General features: G+C 41.5%; 1 protein-coding gene across 3 annotated transcripts in view; it reads right to left on the reverse strand.

Annotated features, from left to right (window-relative positions):
• The window catches only part of LOC111156938 (janus kinase and microtubule interacting protein 2), a 69965-nt gene extending 54837 nt beyond the window's left edge, over window positions 1-15128 (reverse strand). For 2 of the 3 annotated variants that reach the window (XM_022518099.1, XM_022518097.1), the window contains exons 1-3: window positions 14855-14983; window positions 4316-4813; window positions 367-576 (exon numbers count right to left, since the gene is read on the reverse strand). In XM_022518099.1, the coding sequence (XP_022373807.1) occupies window positions 367-576; window positions 4316-4813; window positions 14855-14983 (837 nt within the window). Of the gene's footprint in view, window positions 1-366; window positions 577-4315; window positions 4814-14854 lie in introns of all 3 variants that reach the window. The other variant, XM_022518098.1, reaches the window with a different exon arrangement.
• Between the last annotated feature and the right edge of the window lie 738 nt (window positions 15129-15866).

Genomic DNA, 15866 nt, shown 5'->3' on the forward strand with positions numbered 1-15866 from the left:
ACCGGCTTCGCCAATTTTCAACCCAATGGTTCACCCAAGGGAAAATTACCCATCTTGCCAAGAGTTTCACCTAATTTATAACTCTTATAATAGGCTGAAGTTTGCATAGGTATCACATGGGTAGAAAAATTCTATGGAAGATTTAGAAAGACCTGTAATTCTCTTGTGATCTGCTAATGCAGGGCAGACCACTTTGTTGTCTATGAGTTTAGAAAACCCTGTTCCCAAGGTACTAGCTGGTTTTATAGGAGGAGGTAGAATTGATTTCTTTGTAGCAAACAGGAAAAGAGCTTAAGTGAAAAGTAAAACTTGGGAGCTAAATAAAAGATGACTCCTGAGTTCTTTGTTCAGCTCAGACAGACTTACAGGGCTGCCGCAGTGCTCAGAGCCATCTCCTGCTCTTCCCGGAATCTCTCGTTTCGGACTGCTCATGTTACACTCGGCCTCCTTGACCAGAAAGAGCTGTTCATCCAATGCCTCCTTCTGCAGCTGCAGTTTCTGTACATAGCCAGTTTGGGTCTCCAGTTCCTTTTCCAGGGAAAAGATGATCCTGTCCTTGGCTTTAATCTCATCCATCTGAATTAAATGACACCCAGGACATTTTATTTAACAATGTAAAAAAAAAAAAATGCATTTTTACAATGGTAGGAGTTTAACTTCTTTCCTTTGATTGTTATAGGAAAAAATTATGACTGTGACAGGTATACCGAATTTATGAACAAGAGAAGGCAACACTGTGTAATGAAAGGCTACCCTCGGATAATGAGGCATCAAAGAGAGTAAATTTTCTCTCTGGTATATCCTGTGTAGATGCTTTAGTTCAATATATTGTTTGAAATAGTCTAGGTTGGTTGGATTTAGAAAGGAGAGGTTAACTTTAAAATGGGTCATTTGTAAAATAAAACAAAATAAAATGGGTCATTTGTGTTAATAAAGACAGATACTCAATATTCTATTACAGTGTTTCCCAGGACAATTTTTGATGTTCCTTCCTGTTTGGAGGAATAGCCTCTAAGTTCACTTTAAACAGCAGCATGCACTATGGTCATTTTCCGCTGACAAAGCTGCAGACTTTCCAGGACACTAGTCAGTTCCTAAGGCCAGTATGTTTGCGTTCAGGTGGCAAATGTGGAGTGAATTCAGGAGAGAATTTGGAACATGGTTCGTGTTAGGTGGATCTTTCCATTGAACAAACAGCTAAGGCAATCATTTTATTACCATCAGAGAAAACCATGGTCGGGACAAGAAGAGGAATGGGAAACATCTGGTAATATTATGTTTCTCCTCCTATATCTGTGGGACATATTTATGGACCCCAACACTCACTTCTGTTAAGTCTCAGCATGGTCTCAGAATTATTTGTCAACTAAAGGCCATAAGCATTTGATAACAACTGATTGGGAGCTTCACTGGACTGAAAAATTTGTGCCATTCCTGGTGAGGGCTAGTGAAGTTAATGACTTTAAGCAATTTCTGAAGAAAGCATAACCATCAGGCAAAATCTTTCTTCTCATTTTATTGTATTTCATGAGAATATTTAAAATGGAGATAGGATAGAGACATTTAATACAAATGATATTATACTGTTCTCTTTATAAAAATGTCTCCTTATTTATAACAAATCACTTTGTGTAAATCTTTCTTTGCTATGTTCCTTATATAAATATGCCTATGTATATATTTGGAACAAAAATTGATGCATAGTCCCATTTTTCCCCAGGTAACTATCTGCAAGCTCCTGCCTCTCAGTCACAGGATTACATTTTAGATCAATGTTGGAAGGACATGGGGCTAAATTTTGCATGGTCCTGTGATATCATCTGATAACTTCATGAGTAGTCAAACACTGTCCTTTAATTCCAGAATGAAAGCACTGTCTTTAGTTTCTACCTCCTTATAGAAGATTTGAATCCAGTGTTTTCCTTAACTAGGTAGTACATTCATTTGTTAGACCTGTCATCTATGACGTCATTTACAGTTTACCATGGTTCCACGCCTCCGTGCTCCTAGTTGGTTCTGATGTACCCTACCTAAATGAACTTGCTGGGAATCACTCCCATACTACCCATATAATCATCCTCATCATGGCCACATCCCACATCATAACTAAAATTTATTGATTTTTTACAATATTCAAGGCACTATCCTCAGAACTTTACACACCTTATCTCCTCTTATAACAATCCTATCACACAAATTCTGTTATCACCATTTTACAGAGAAAATTGAGGACCCAAAGGGTTTCCAACTTTGTCATAATCCTATAGTTAATAAGTGGTGAAGCCAGATTTTTAAGTTCAGTCTTCTGACCCCAGAGCCCATTCTAACAAGCTATGCAGTAATGATCCCAACATTACCCTTACCCTTCCAGCACTTTCCAAAGTAGTTTTCTTTAGAATATCCAGTAATCAGTGTCGATGAGTCTCTATTGCATAGTGATTTTAAGCATAGACTCAGGCTTCAGAATACTGAAAAATTTTCCAAAATTCTAGTTCTTAGATGGGAAGGGGTGTCTACCAGAATTCCCTGGATAAATTTTCTAAACAGAATGGCTTTCATTTCTCTCCCTTCCAGTTCCAAAAAAATGGATCTGGGTGTGGCGGTAGTAACAGAACAAGAAGAAAAAATAAGTACATCTGCACTACTGAAAAATTTCCCATGTTATTCTGTTTGCACCCAGTTTTTTAACCACTCTTGAGGTAGCTTAGATTTTACATTGTTACTAAGAGAGAATGCATCGTCTACTTTAGCAGTATGCTGGTGAAAGGAAGTCAGAGAAGAAACTACAGATCAACAAGTGGATATACTTGCAGATTTTATATCGAAAACCATCAACAAACACAAATAGTTGGTGTACAGCATCCTTTTCATTTACCCACCTGCTGACTCCAGAGTTCATAGTCCTGGTTCTTTCTTCATCAACTGTTGTCATTTCAAAAACCAAAGGCAAGGCAGAGACCAAAGTTTCTGCACTGTGTTTGGTTTTTATTGTCAACCAGAGCAATAGAATGAATTGCAAAGAATTTGGAAAGTGTGGCAAAGTTAACATTTTACGGTCACACTATATTGTAGTACAAAGAAAACGACACATTTAGCTTTCAAAATATTCTATGGTAACCACTTTTACTTAAAATCGAGATCCTAGAAATATGGTCCAAGGAACATAACTGGAGTTCTTACAAAATAATTGCTTAGAATTGGCGGACACAAAAGGGAAGTGTAGTTTTCCTAAGAAAATATTATTATTTTTAAAGATTTTAAAGTACTCTCTTGGGGCTTGAACTTACAACCCTGAGATCAAGAGTCGCATGCTCCACCAAACGAGTCAGCCAGGCGGCCAGAAAGTATTATTGTTGGAGAAGTATAAAGTGCATTTTAACAGGTGAGGGGTAATTTGATAAGACAGGACTAAGATAGAACTAATGCTAAACATTCTGAGTATAGACGCATGTAAATGTTTCTTCTAAAATAACTGGACGTGGTCAACTTAGGACATTATGGATTTCAAATAATTGAAATAAAATAATATAATGAATAAATGAAATAATGAATAATGAAATAAAATAAAACAAATAATTACATTCGTTTTATTTTTAGGTATAGTGAGAGACCAATGTGGTTTTTGGCCATACGTATTAAAAAGAAAGATCCAACTCTATAGGCTTGAAATAAGTCTTGGAAATTGGCAATAGCAAATAAAGTACTTAGGAATAGTTTAAAAATTATAGTGGCCACTGTTTTGAATGGCTCTTATTTATTTTGAGAAAGAAGATCTATTTTAAAAATGACCAGGGTTCTTATGGCTCTATTTCTTGTTTTCAGACACAGTTCCTGGAAAGAAGACAGGTGAATCACTCAGGATGCTCTCAGCGACTGCCATTTCAGATACCTTGAAAGCCACAGAAACCTTCCCCACTCCTGTAAAAAGCCAGTGGCATTTTATAAATAGAAAGCTCACAAAACATGTTGATTTTAGAAGAGTTCATAATTTAGAATATTTTTATAGACATTCAAGAAAATAGGAGTCATTGAAAAGATACTCTCCACATATAGCTGGAAGAAGCCAGTTGTTATGAGAAAGGTGATTCCCATGTTTTCTAGATTTTACAATTCCAATTTTGGCTTGGCTTATCTATCCATTTATCTATTTACCTACCTACCTACGGACTTATCTTGTATTTTGGTCAGTGCTAGACAGGAGGTGAGCACTATTTATAATCCACTCATGAGAAACACCCATAGAAGCATACCCATGGCATTCTAAAACCTGGGGAAAGAATGGTTGTGTGCCGACGTGCTGCCCTGGGTTACTGACCAGCCTCCGAATGTCCCGCTCTGACTCCCACTTGATCTTGGAGATGGCTTCCTGGTGGGACTGGTGCTCACTCCTAAGGTCGCCGGCCTTGATCTTATCCGCCTGGATCATATTGCTTAGAGCCTCGTCCACCTGCTTCTTGGCAGTTTTCAGGTCCGCAATTTCCTGTAAGAGCTTAAGGCGCTCGGCATCAAACAGCTTCCGGGCCTCCTCCCGGGCCTCAATGGTGAGCGCTGTCCTTACTTTGTCACTGCTGCCATCCCGGAGAGCACACAGGGCCGACTTGAGCCTCTGGATCTCTCCATCCCGCAGCTTCACTGTCCTTGACATTTCTTGCTCGTGCTGCTTGATGAGATTCTCTCTCACAGCCTGCAGCTCCTTCATCTTCTCCTCATGGAGCTTGGCTTTGAGTTCTGTCACCAGGACCGTGTGCTTGCGCTGCTCCAGCTCACGGATCCTCTTTGCTTCTTGAGTCTTCTCTCTTTCAAGCTTAGACACCTAAGGGCAGAGAGGCAAAAGGATGAAACGAGGTGATCCTCAAAGGGAAGGTGGGCTCCTGAGCAGGCCTGTAGCTCAGAGGCTTGGGCTCTCCCAATTCCTCACCTTTTCTTGTCCAGTCACTGAGTGCTGAGAGGGAAGGGAACCATAGGCCCCAGAGCTGGGAAGACAGTATAGGAAGGAGGAGATACCTGGGGATGCTTGTATTATTTGGTGCAGACAGTATCTGAGGTTTGGGGCCCTCACTATCCATCTGTGGTCTGCAGACAACCAACACAGGCATCGCCCAGAAGCTTGTCAGAAATGCAGAATCCAGGGCTCCTCTCCAGACCTACAACCAGGACATGCATTTTAACAAATCCCCAGGTGATCGTATGCACATTAAAATTAGGGCACAGTGCTATAACGGTTTTCACCTTGGTGGGGAGAAGTTCAGAACAGATCACCTGCAGAGCTTTTTAGAACACATCCCTGGCTAGGTGCAAGCTGATACATGTGGGCATCTTAGGACAGTTCAGAGCTCAAAATTATCATTAGACTAATAAAGTGGTGCCCAAAGTGATATTATAAATATTTCTCCTATTTCCCCCTTCTGTTTTGGCTGCTGTAATGGAGAAATGAAACCAGCTGATATATCCTCAACCTCACCTTTTTTCTATGGCAACTTGGTTCTACCACCAAACATTATGCATAAACACACACCAGCCCCAAACACTGTGGTTCACTGGGCACCTCTCTGTTCAAGGGGTTTGGTGGCTGTTATTTCTGCATGCTCCACAGATGTCCCTTTGTGTCCTTCCCTGCCCCACTCAGCAACCTCTCCTGCTCCCCCCACTAACTAACCGTCCAAGCAGTTTAATAAAGTGTTCCTTCTAACATTTAGACCTTTCAGGTATTTTGGTTAACAAAATCTTCTGTTTTGCTTCACTTCCATTGATAATGTGGGTCTCCTTATAGATTAGCCGTGGCACTACCTTAAACTGGCTGAGTCTGGCTCTGATTCAGTAGATTGGGGGTCGGGTGGGGTGGGGGACCTGGCATGTGTGGCTTGGAGAAGCCTCTCAGCAAATGTTCTTTCTTATCGTCTTCCTCCCCGTCTTCGTCTGTACTGTCTTTGTTCCTCTGCCTCTGTCGTGTACCACAGAATTACACACTCACTCTCTCCCTCTCCACACACACACACAGTAACCTGGAAAAAGGAAAGAATTAGGGAACCCTGGGAGTAATATCCGGTTCAGTGAAACTGGGTCTCTGCCATTTGCAAAATAGGAAAGTTTCATGAAAAAATCGTGAAGAGCCTCTCCAGCTAAAAAATGTTAAGATTCAAACTCCTTACTGAGATTCTTGTAATTATAATGGAAAGTGTGTGAGATTTTACTTACCTTAATAGTACCTACCTTTGGCTAGAACTGGATTTTCTAAGTCCACATGGCAATTTATGAATATTTTATTTTAAAGGCATAGCAATTATTACCACACTGGATATTCTAAAAGAACTCAGGGCATAAGGAGACTTGGGAAAATAAATAGCCAGGCATCCTTCAATGACTGTCTTTGATCTTGCCTCCAGCTTCGGCCAGGGTCCCTTCCTAGATGCTTATTATTACATATGTTCTAGACCTGCGCTGTCCAATACAATGACCACTGGCTACAAGAGTACTTGGAATATCCCAAGTCTGAACTGAGACTTACTCTAAATGAAAATACACACCAGAATGTAAAAACGTCAGCAATAATTTTGATATTGATTACAAGTTAAAATTATAATATTTTGGATGAATTAAATACAGTATGTTATTAAAACTAATGATTTCTTTTTTACATTTTATAATTGTGGTTACAAGAAATTTAAAAATCACATACATGCCTTGCATTTGTGGACTGTATTATATTTCTCCTGGACAGCTTTGCTCTAGGGTTCTTGGTGTGTTGAATGAGACAGGCTTTCATGATGGTGATATTTCTCCTAATAAACCCCAGTATTTTTTTTTTAAGTTTTTTTTTTTTTTTTTTTGAGAGAGAGAATGGGCATCCCAAATAGACTCCACAGAGTGTGGAGCCAACCCTGGGCTCAATCTCACCATCCCGAGATCACCGCCTGAGCCAAAACCAAGAGGCAGATGCTTAACCAATTGTACCACCCAAGTGCCCCAGGAAAGCCCAGTTCTGACCCAATTTATGGGCTCAAAAATCACCCAGGGCTCCTTTATGTTGCTGAATAAAACCCCAACATCTCAGCTGCACCTTTCCTGCTCTCAGAAGATTTGGTTGGACCCCCCCAGCTCCTGTTTCTGTTTCTCACTCTACCTCTCCTCACCTGTCCCACACTACAGGTACTGCTTCATTTTGTGATCTTGTCATTTCTCTCAAATTATAAACACTAATCTTTTGCGTGTAGACTGGAGATGAATGAAAAAGAAAAAAAATGAAAATATAGGTGTATGAAAAATATATTCCAGTCTGAAGATAAAAACAAATACAAACAAACACTGGCTTTCTTGTCCATCACTTGAAGGAATCCACAGAATCCAAAGAAAACTCAAAGGCATTGATTGATTACATTTGGCATTTTTCATGTCTGCTTATTTTGGTTGCCATGGAAACTGGCATTTTTGCAGGATTTCTAGGTATGACTTGTTTCTTAAGCTTGGGAGAAGTGTTTCACTATGAAGCAGACACAAAGGATGTGACTGACATTCGGGAAGGAAAAAAGCCAATTAAAATTTTTATAGTAAAATCACTTTCTAAAAATTATTTGCAGCTCAGACTGTACCAGTAAGAAAATAGAATTTACTATCTTTCTGTAAATCGTACACAAAAAGAGAAAGAACTGCTCCCGACTGATAAGGAAAAATGTAAAGATAATACTTTAAGTGAAAAAAAATACTTAGAAGAAGAATCAATTTTGATAAGTGCTGCTGGATCACATAATAGCATTTATTGAGGGCTTACTGTGAGTTACACAGCTTCCTAAAGACTTCACACACATTACTGCATTTAACCCTGGAAGCTCTGTGATGTAGGTAGTATCTGTGTCATCCCAATGTCAGGTGAGAAAAGTGAGGACGAGTCTCTGCACAAGCACAGTGTGAAGAAGGCTGCTTAGCGCCCAGCGTGGGCCAGCAGCCAGGTATGGGTTGGGTCCCAGACCTCCCTATGTGCTTAAAAAAAAAAAATTATTATTCATTTCATTTCAGTTCAGTTTAGTTTTATTTGGGAGAAAGAGAGAGTGTGCATGCACCAGCTGGGGAAGGGGCAGAGGAAGAGGGAGAAGCTGACTCCCTGATGTGTGCAGAGCACAACTTGGGGCTCTTGAGGGGCTCGATCTCACCACCCTGAGATCATGACCTGAGCAAAAACCAAGAGTTGGGTTCAAACAACTGAGCCACCCAGGTACCTCCTTCCTGTTAATTCTGAAACCTCTGGCAAACTGTTCTCCTCCCCAGCCTCCATTTTCTTATGTGTTAACTGGGATTGGGGGTCTCGTTCTCATATGGTGAGGGCTGACTTAGATAATGTATTAAAAGTCCTTCGGAAAGACTGGAACACCTGGGAGATTAATAATTATTAATACATGGTTAAATAATATAGTACTAATTTTGATGAATATTGTTGATGCCATATTGGTATTATTATATAATACAATGCTGTATAAATACCAACGACATAAATATAAGAACCCATATTATCAGGATAAGACTAACATGACTATTACTATATTATTAAGACCATAATAACTGTTCTCCTAACAGAAACCTTGAAAACAAAGGTAAAATTGGGTCTCCTGGAGATATCTTGAGTTCCCTGGCATTGGGGGCATCTAATCTTAACTTGGAAGAGACTCAGATTACGTGTATGCAGGAGTGGGGTGTGGGATAGGACAGAGTAAGGGGATGAGCAGTGAACAGGCTTTGAAAGATACAGATTCTAAATTCCTTCTCCCCTGGAGGTTTTACGGAAGAAAAAAGTCACCAGGAAAATTTAATCCTCCTGGGGAGAACTTATACTGTGTCAGAAGGAGAAACATTCTGATTACTACCCCACCCTGGCCTCACATGGTATTTTCCTTTCTAGTCTAGTCTTTGAAAGCCCGTGTAAATTCTGCCGAGATAACGATGGTCATGTCTGAGCTTTAATGTGACCTTAGAAATCTAGGATGAAAAACTGGATGGCCTGATCCAAGGTGAGGAAGTTGAGAGGTTATCTAGGCAAGACAAGCTAACATGAGCTTGGGTGTGGATTATCTGCACTGGATGTTCCAGGATATCTAAACGCACAGTAGGCAGGCAGGGAGGCTCATGGGTGCTTAGTAACTCGCAGTCAGAAGATATGAAGCTGCACTATAGAAGGTTGTTTATAAGGGAAATTTTATACAACCCGTAGAGGTACAAAGGCTTCTATTTTTTCATTTCTTACTTTTAGACACAAGGCTTCCTGAACACAAAACTAAAGGTGCATAAAACAAGAAATGCTGCATCCCAAATTGGGGCGCTGAGCATGGAGGCTTTGGAGCAGTCATTTGAGGACAAGGGTTGGCTGATTCTCTGGGAGTTCTAGAGGCAACCAGATACTCAGCATTACCCAGGTCATTTGGGAATTTCCATTTTAGCTCCTCTACTCCCTGTGTCATTGGGAGCACATCAGTTAAACCATTCGAACTCATTTTCTTTCTCCGTGAAACTGGAATCACACCTTGCTTTCCTCCCAGAAAATGAAAAAATAGAAGCCTTTGTACCTACAATGAAGGCTGTCTCTGAGGGAAAGGAGGGAGCCCTTGGGAATAGGTGGGTGGGTTCCACATCTCACAGCAATCCCTAGTGAGCTCACACACCCCTGGGCTGCAGATCATGGCCTCACGCTGTCGACAGGAGAGACAGAGGAAAACACTGAAGTCTAATGGCTCAGAGAGCCAGTCCAAAAAAAAAAAAAAAAAAAAGACAAACCTGGGTGGAAATCTTTTCTTTGCCCGAGCCTGGAGTTTTCCATCTAAATAAATACTGTAACAGTATTTCTGCCATGGGGTTGTTGGGAAGTTTTTAAAAGGGAACATGAAAATGTATTCCATAAGCAGTATCAAGCATCTCCGGCATGCCAGGCAGCATTCAAAGCGCGGAGGACGCCTTCCTTAGGGGATCCCTTAAGAAGACATGGTCTCTTACGCATAACAAGCTTACATATTACTGGGGACAGGCAGGGGGCGGTTAGGCTGTGGGCAATGCATAAGCAAAAGAACAAAATCACTTCAGGCAGTACAAAGTTCTATGCCGAAGATGGAGCAGGGTGATGTGATAGAGTAAATGGATGTCAGAGCGTTACTTGGACCAGGGGGTCAGAGTGGGGCTGACACCTGCGGGTCCTAAGCGCTATCTCAGTGCAGGAAGAGCCAGAGCACACGGCTGCCTTCCCTGACCAAGCCCTACCATTTTGGAGGGACCGTAGCACCTCTCTGCTGCCCACAATCCATTCATTTTAGAGATGGGAAAATACAGGCTCAGAAATGACAAGGACACATGGCACAGAGGCCCCACTGTGTGTTCTTTCCTCTCCACCCCATGGTTCCATCTTCTTGGGCATTATACTTGAAGTTCAGTCAGAATGACCTGCTTACCTGCTTATTACTATCGGTGCTTGGAAAATCTTTCAGACAAATTTCTATTCATTAGATGTTGATTATGTCTAGTCTTTTTGTTTCATTTCCCTCCAGTGGAAATGCAGACCTATGAGAGAAGGATTCAGGTATGTTCATACCCCCACCCCCAACACTTTCTTTCTTTCTTTGAAATTTGGTTAATAGTGGAGAGTAAACTTCTGATACTCTCTCTCCCTTTGCCTAATGCTTCCAGTATTTTCAAGATCTTCACATTTTTAAAGAGCACAGGAAGTACAAGACATGGAAACAACCTAAGTCCATCAGTGGATGAATGGATAAAGAAAAAGTGTACCCATTATATACATATACAGGCTATATAATATATATATATGATATGTACACAGACATACACAATGGAATATCATTAAGCCATTAAAAAAAAGGACATCCTGCCATTAGCAACAACAGAGATGGACCTTGAGAGTATTTTCTAGGTGAAATAAGTCAGAGACAGATAAACAAATACCATGTGATCTCACTCACATGCAGAATCTAAAAAACTTGAACCTACAAATACAAGAAGAGATGGGTGGTTGTCAGAGAGAGGGGGTGGCTAGGAGTATGAGAAATGGGTGAAGGGGATCAAAAGGGACAAATTCCTAGTTATAAGATGAGTAAGTTCTGGGGATGTAATGTACAGTATGGTGACCATAATTAATAATACTGTATTGTATTTTTGAAAGTTGTGGAGATCTTACAAGGAAAAAATTTTGCAACTATGAGATGATGAATGTTGAATAAACTTATTGTTGTAATCATATGTTGTAATGCATATGTCAAACCATTACACTGTATACCTAAAATGAATATTATATATATATCAATCATATCTCAGTAAAACTAGGGAAAATATATCACAAAAAGGAAAACAAGAACGTAAACTCTAGAGGAGAGGCAAAGGGAGTGGAAGAACTAGCTCTGCCACCTCCTAACATGTGACTCTGGGTGAATTACTTAACTTCACTGAATCTGTTTCCTCATCTGTAAAATGGGGATTACAATGCCCACCTATGATTAAATCATAATACTTTTTTTTTTAAGATTTTATTTATTTATTTGACAGACAGAGATCAGAGGTAGGCAGAGGCAGACAGAGAGAGAGAGGGAGAAGCAGGCTCCCTGCTGATCAGAGAGCCCGATGCGGGGCTCGATCCCAGGACCGAGATCATGACCTGAGCCGAAGGCAGAGGCTTTAACCCACTGAGCCACCCAGGCGCCCCAAATCATAATACGTTTTAAAAAAGCTTTTATTATTTATTTGAGAGAGAGAGCATGAATGGGAGAAGGGGAAAGGGGAAGAGATAGGGACAAGCAGTCTCTGCTGTGAGCATGGATCCCCACCATAGGGCTTGATCCCACGACCGAGATCAGGACCTGAGATGAAACCAAGAATTGGATGCTTTAACAACTGAGCCATCCAGGCGCCCCTTGACTCATAATACTTAACATGCTTGACACAAACTAGCCACTTAAGACCAACACACACACATATACATCCTTATGAAGCAGATACTGCTATTTTCCCATTTGATGGACGAGGAAAGGAAAACACTGAGGGATTTTTATAACCTGCTCAGGGTCACTCAGGTGGTACATGAAAGAGGTGTGATTATGTCAGGATGGGATGTGCTTATTACAGTGTGTGACAGATAGTAAACATTCAATAAAGTGCAGATATTTTTGTAATCACTTTAAAGCATTTATGACTCTGCTCTGTCGGCAGTGTGTCCTGTAAATGTCAAGGGGTGATGTATCTTTCTGGAAAAATGACTAATGCTCCACCATTTCAAAGGTTTCCACTCTTTAGCGCATTTCCCAATAGCTGAACTGTCGTTTTATCATCATAGCTTAGGAGCCAAAGTGAGAATATGAATTCACATCTTGGAATTGTTTACATTCTCTCTCTTAAAACCTGGACTCTTGGAAACGCAATCATTTTTATTTTAATAAAACTGCTTTATAACTTGCTTGCCCTCTAAATTCCCTTTGCTCTTTGGGGAAGGCTGCTGACAGGCAGTGGGGTTTTGTTTTAGTCCCTGTGCTGGGATTGTAATTAACTGCCACGGAGAGGGAGATGGGGGGCGGGGTGAAGACAGCACAGAGAAGGCTAAAGACAGTGCTTTTATGCATGAGGCTGACTTTCCTGGCTCTTGTCAGAGGAAGGGGAGATTACGCTTGACCTGCTGACTTAGAGACTAGGCCCTGGATAAACAGGGAGCCCTGTCCATGCTCAAGAGTCACCCCTTGTAAAAGTGTTGAATGTGTGGAAAATTGGCAGTGTAGGGTCTGCAGGACCTCTGCCTTTCTGAAACCTCTTGAGTTTGCTCTCTTTAAATCATCATCAGTTTATAGTTACCAGTCTCCAGACCGACAGGCTTCTCCCTATGAACGTAGTTTGTCATCATGTCGTTACTACAGTTAAAGGAGTCTGCCTCCCTTGAAATGTTACGTTGCCCGAGGGAAAGTTAAAACCAATGAAATGTTTTTAGACGGTGATACCTGGATGGAATCTTAAGAGTGCTGTGTTTGTCAATGCGAAGGCAGAGAACCACCTCTGTGGGGACTGCCTGGACCGTCTGCTAGAATTCCAAGTCCTGGCTCTCACTGTGCCTGCTTTAGCAAAATCCACAGATTGTGGACTCAAAGGTCTCAATTTTTAATAAGTTCCCCCAGATTTGAGAGATACAGATATGAAGAAAGAGATTCAGTCATCTGAATTACAAATCGAGATACTGAGACACTTAAATTTGTCCCCGAGGAGGGATAAACACAATGCCCTGGTCTTCTGACTCTCAAACAAATGTTTTTATTTTGTTTTGTTCTGTTTGTCTGCTTTTATGATATCATATTCCTTTTAGCTTCACGGTAAAAGACTTCCTCCATAAATTTTACACTGGGGTCTGGTTATCCAAGGTTTTTAAGGCTTAGCTGAGAGGCAAGGGGTTCCGGCAGATCCAAGCTTTATTATTGCTGAACCCAGGAGAAATAGATTTTTAGGAAAATAAATGATTAAGATTTAATAGTAATGTCAAGGAAGAAGAGACAGATTTAAAAAAATGATAGGATATCAGTTTTTGATCGATAGCTTGATCAGGAACATTTATTTTTGTTACTATACAAAGAGTTATCTAAATAGGGCAACTTTGTGCTGACACGGCAGTCTCTGGTTTGCAGGGAGAGGAAATGTCTTACGTGTCAGATATTTGAAAATGCTTTCCTATTCATGATCCCCTATTTGATATCCACATCACTCTGGAGAAGTAAGTGTTAGCATATCCAACTATGAGATGAGATTCAGAGAAGTAAAGAGACTTCCCTAAGCCTAATTAGTAACTGATTCACATGCAGAGCATATTAGAAAATTTTACTACAAAGAACTGTTTAGGAGTTTACCATGTGCCAGGAATCTCTCTGAGCACTTGATAGGAATTTTCTCATTTAATCATCACAATGGCTTTTTATACTTGTCTAATTTGACCCTCATCACAGTAACAAGTTACTGGTGAAGAAGCTAAGGTATAAGGAAATGAATCACTTTTCATTCATTCCTCTGCTCATTCAACAAACCCGTGATAAGCATCTCAGTTCTAGACATTTATTTAAGCTGTAGGGATATAGAGGTCTGGTATGACTCTGCTTTCGTGGAGATGACACTGGACAATAGAAATAAGCACTAAACAAGGAAATGGATAAATACATAAATCACTATGAAATGAATCAAAATAGACTGTGGGAGTAACTGGACATGGCAAGTATTATGTCTTGGACACTGGGGCAGATGAAAGGTACTGGAGCTGACACCCGAAAAAGGTATACGGCTGCCTGGGGAAAGGGGGAAAAGCCCCTAAATGTAATCAGCCTAACTTTTAATCCAGCGAAGAGGATGGAACAGAGTCATCTGGGGGTGAGGAGGGGGAAGCAGTGGGAGAGGAGTCAAAGAGAAGTGGAAGAAACATCCTGTAATAGTAGGGAAAATCCTTTGACTTTGAGAAAGGTAGAGAGTCACAGACGGTTTTAAGCAGGGCAGTGAGCTGAAGTGATGTACTTTAGAAAGCTTGGTCTGTACCAAAGCGGGGAGATCCCATTCAGGGCACAGTGGAACTTGGCCAGGGTCATACAAGTGATGGGGAGGTAGTGGGGTTGCAGGTAGTCTCAATATTTAGATCTGGTTTTCTGAGCCAGGCTTCCTAAGGAGGCAGACATCAGTCTTACCAGCCTGCTATCCTCACCTTCTATGAATCCTGTGCTCCAGGCCCTCCTGCCACACACAAGAGAATCTCCATAAGGACAGGGTTTGTTGCTCTCCCCAGCAACCGGCAGAGAGGAGCCACTGGGGCAGGGCAGCAGGCAGAGCCCTTTTCAGGGCTGTGACCCTACGTGGCCTCACTCACCTTGGACTTCTCTTGATGCAGCTCTATCTGGATATCTGTGAGCTTGGTCCTGAGGTCTTCATTGGCAGCTTGAAGGGCGACGATGAGCGCTTCGGGCTTCTCGCCCTTATTTCGCCCTTTCTTAGACATTGTTCCTTTCTGAAGGGAGTCTTGTTTGTGAATGCCTTTCAAACAGGTGCTGCCATGTTACTGCTTTGTATCGTGGGTGCGATGTTTTCAGCATCTACTGAGTGGTGCTCCTTGGTAAGGTCTCCTCAGGTGCTGCCCTGGAAGCCCTGGGAAGAGGCAGAGATGGTGATTATGGCTGTGGCAGGGACCTGTGCTAAGGGCCAGGCAGGGTCTCTCAGCCTGAAGTACTTGTATAATCCTGCTCCTGAGGGCTCCTGCCCCCAGATCCTCTCATCCACTAGGCACATGAATTTAGAGCCATCTTTCAAAAGATGTGGTCTGGGCCTTTCAATGCCCTGCTCAAAATCCTCCAAAGACCTGTAAGTATTTGAATATATTTTTCACATCTCGGAGTGCATTTTAGGTCTAAACCTGCCTATTCCCCTAGCTTATCTCCTCCATTTCACTCACTTACTCTCCAGCCCTAAGAAATCCCCTTTATGGGGTGCCTGGGATAGCTAAGTCAGTTAAGCATATGACTCTTGATTTCCACTCAGGTCATGATCTCAGAGTTGTAAGGTTGAGCCCCACTGCCACATCAGGTTCCATGCCCAGTGTGGAGATTCTATTTCTCCCTCTCCCTTCAGTTCTCTTTCTAAAAGGGGAAAAAAAAAAAAAAAAGCCCTTTATTTATTTATTTTTAAAGTAGGCTTCGTGTTCAGTGTGGAGCCCAATGTGGGAGTTGAACTCATGGCCTGAGATCAAGAGTCGGTGGCTTAACTGACTGAGCCACCAAGGCACCCCGGAAATGCTCTTTCATTTTGTGATTCTTGCTCCCTTCCCATAAAGACTTTCCCCACCCTGTTCATTTCTCTCCATGTTCTGCCCAGCCTCCTCACGAGTG

This window comes from Enhydra lutris, unplaced genomic scaffold (genome assembly GCF_002288905.1).
Source record: "Enhydra lutris kenyoni isolate GAN:26980312 unplaced genomic scaffold, ASM228890v2 scaffoldscaffold50, whole genome shotgun sequence".
Classification (NCBI taxonomy): domain Eukaryota; kingdom Metazoa; phylum Chordata; class Mammalia; order Carnivora; family Mustelidae; genus Enhydra; species Enhydra lutris.